This window comes from Clupea harengus, chromosome 19 (genome assembly GCF_900700415.2).
Source record: "Clupea harengus chromosome 19, Ch_v2.0.2, whole genome shotgun sequence".
NCBI classification, from domain to species: Eukaryota; Metazoa; Chordata; class Actinopteri; order Clupeiformes; family Clupeidae; genus Clupea; species Clupea harengus.
Window position 1 is genome coordinate 1,351,541 of NC_045170.1, and position 2,500 is coordinate 1,354,040.

Here is a 2,500-nt window from a genome sequence, read left to right on the forward strand (position 1 = left end):
GTGCCTGACGCTGTGCTGCCCTGTTCTTCATGCCTGTGATTGGTTCCTGTTCTTCATGCCTGTGATTGGTTCCTGTTCTTCATGCCTGTGATTGGTCCTGTTCTTCATGCTTGTGATTGGTCCCCCACTGTTCTTCATGCTTGTGATTGGTTCCCCACCTGTTCTTCATGCCTGTGATTGGTTCTCCCCACAGACACCTGTTCTTCCTGCATGTGACGGAGGACTTGCACCGTGGGCATCTGCGCGTGTGCCCGGAGCGGGCGGAGGAGCTGAGCGCCCTGCTGGCGCAGGCCGAGTTTGGCGACTACGACCGGAACACCGCCAAGTACTGGTACAGCGAACTCACCGGCCACGAGCCCTGCCAGGCCACCATCGACAGGTGAGCAGAACTCACCGTCTCACGGCAACCACGGTCTCACGGCAACCACAGTCTCTCAGTCTCTCAGTCTCACGGCAACCACAGTCTCACGGCACCTCCTCCTCAGTCCAGTCTCCTCCTCCTCCTCCTCCTCCTCCTCCACCTCTCCCCTAATCCACTATCATGCCCTCTCTCTCTCTCTCTCTCTCTCTCGCTCTCTCCTCAGTCCAGTCACCAAAGACACACAAACATTGATCTGATGACAAACACCTTCTGACCAACTTTCACCCCAACACACAAACACACGTGCACACACACACACTCACAAACAAGCCCCCTCTCCCGCACGCACACACACACACACACACACACATACATTCACACACACACACACACATACATTCACACACACGCACACACATACACACACATACACACACACGCACACACACACACACACACACACACAAGCCCCCTCTCCCGCACACACACACACACACGCTCACACTCACACTCACACTCAAGTGCCTTCTGTTGTGTGTGTGTGCCCGCAGCATCGTTGCCAAGCACCAGGCTCTGGCGGGTCTGGGCGTCGGACCGGTGCAGTACCAGGCCCTGCAGCTGGTGGCGTCCCTGGAGCACTACGGCGTGGAGTGGCACTGGGCGCGCGACGCCCACGGGCGCAGACTGGCCATCGGAGTGGGCGCGGAGGGCATCGCCGTCTGCAAGGATGACTTCAGCCTGGTCAACAGGTAGGGGCTGCTGCTGCACACACACACACACACACCACACACACACACACACACACACCACACACCTCTCACACACTCTTCAGCCTGGTCAACAGGTAGGGACTGCTGCTGCACACACACACACACACACACACACACACACACCACACCACACACACACACCACACACACACACACACACTCTTCAGCCTGGTCAACAGGTAGGGACTGCTGCTGCACACACACACACACACACACACACACACACACACACACCTCTCACACACTCTTCAGCCTGGTCAACAGGTAGGGACACCACACACCACACACACACACCTCACACACACACACCACACACCCACACACACTCTTCAGCCTGGTCAACAGGTAGGGACTGCTGCTGCACACACACACACACACACACACACACACACTCTTCAGCCTGGTCAACAGGTAGGGACTGCTGCTGCACACACACACACACCACACACCCACACACACTCTTCAGCCTGGTCAACAGGTAGGGACTGCTGCTGCACACACACACACACACACACACACACACCACACACCTCTCACACACTCTTCAGCCTGGTCAACCGGTAGGGACTGCTGCTGCACTGGCTCTAAAGACCCTGGACTCTAAAACCACACACACACACACACACACACACACACACACTACACACACCTCACACTCACACACACACACACACCTCACACACACGCACACACACACCTCACACCACACACCACACACACACACAATCACACACACACACACCACACACACACACCTCACACACACACCTCACACGCCTCACACCTCACACACACCACACACACTACACACACCTCACACTCACACACACACACACACACCACGCACCTCACACCACACACACACACCTCACACACACACCTCACACACCACACCTCACACACACACACACCTCACACACCACACCTCACACACACACACCACACACACACAATCACACACACACACACACACACTCACACACACCACACACACCTCACACACCTCACACACCTCACACGCCTCACACCTCACACACACTCTACAGTATGTGTGTGTGAGAGAGTATTCACTGCTGCCACAGGACCAGCATCAGACACCCTAGACATGCTGGCAGGATTGTGCTCCTCTAATGTGTGTGTGTGTGTGTGTGTGTGTGTGTGTTTCTGATTGCAGAGTCTTGTATCCCGTGATCCAAATCGCCACACAGTCAGGCAAGAGTGTGTATCTCACCGTCACCAAGGAGACGAGCGACAGCGTGGTGCTGCTCTTTAAACTCGTCAGCAGCCGAGCAGCCAGTGGCCTTTACCGAGCCATCACAGAAACACACGCCTTCTACAGGTACACACACACATACACACACACACACAC

General features: G+C 55.7%; 1 protein-coding gene across 1 annotated transcript in view; it reads left to right on the forward strand.

Moving 5' to 3' along the window:
• The window catches only part of mylipa (myosin regulatory light chain interacting protein a), a 12,101-nt gene that overhangs the window by 8,378 nt on the left and 1,223 nt on the right, over nucleotides 1-2,500 (forward strand). The window contains exons 3-5 of the mRNA XM_031586450.2: nucleotides 194-379; nucleotides 913-1,110; nucleotides 2,306-2,470. Of these exons, the coding sequence (XP_031442310.1) occupies nucleotides 194-379; nucleotides 913-1,110; nucleotides 2,306-2,470 (549 nt within the window). The remainder of the gene's footprint in view (nucleotides 1-193; nucleotides 380-912; nucleotides 1,111-2,305; nucleotides 2,471-2,500) is intronic.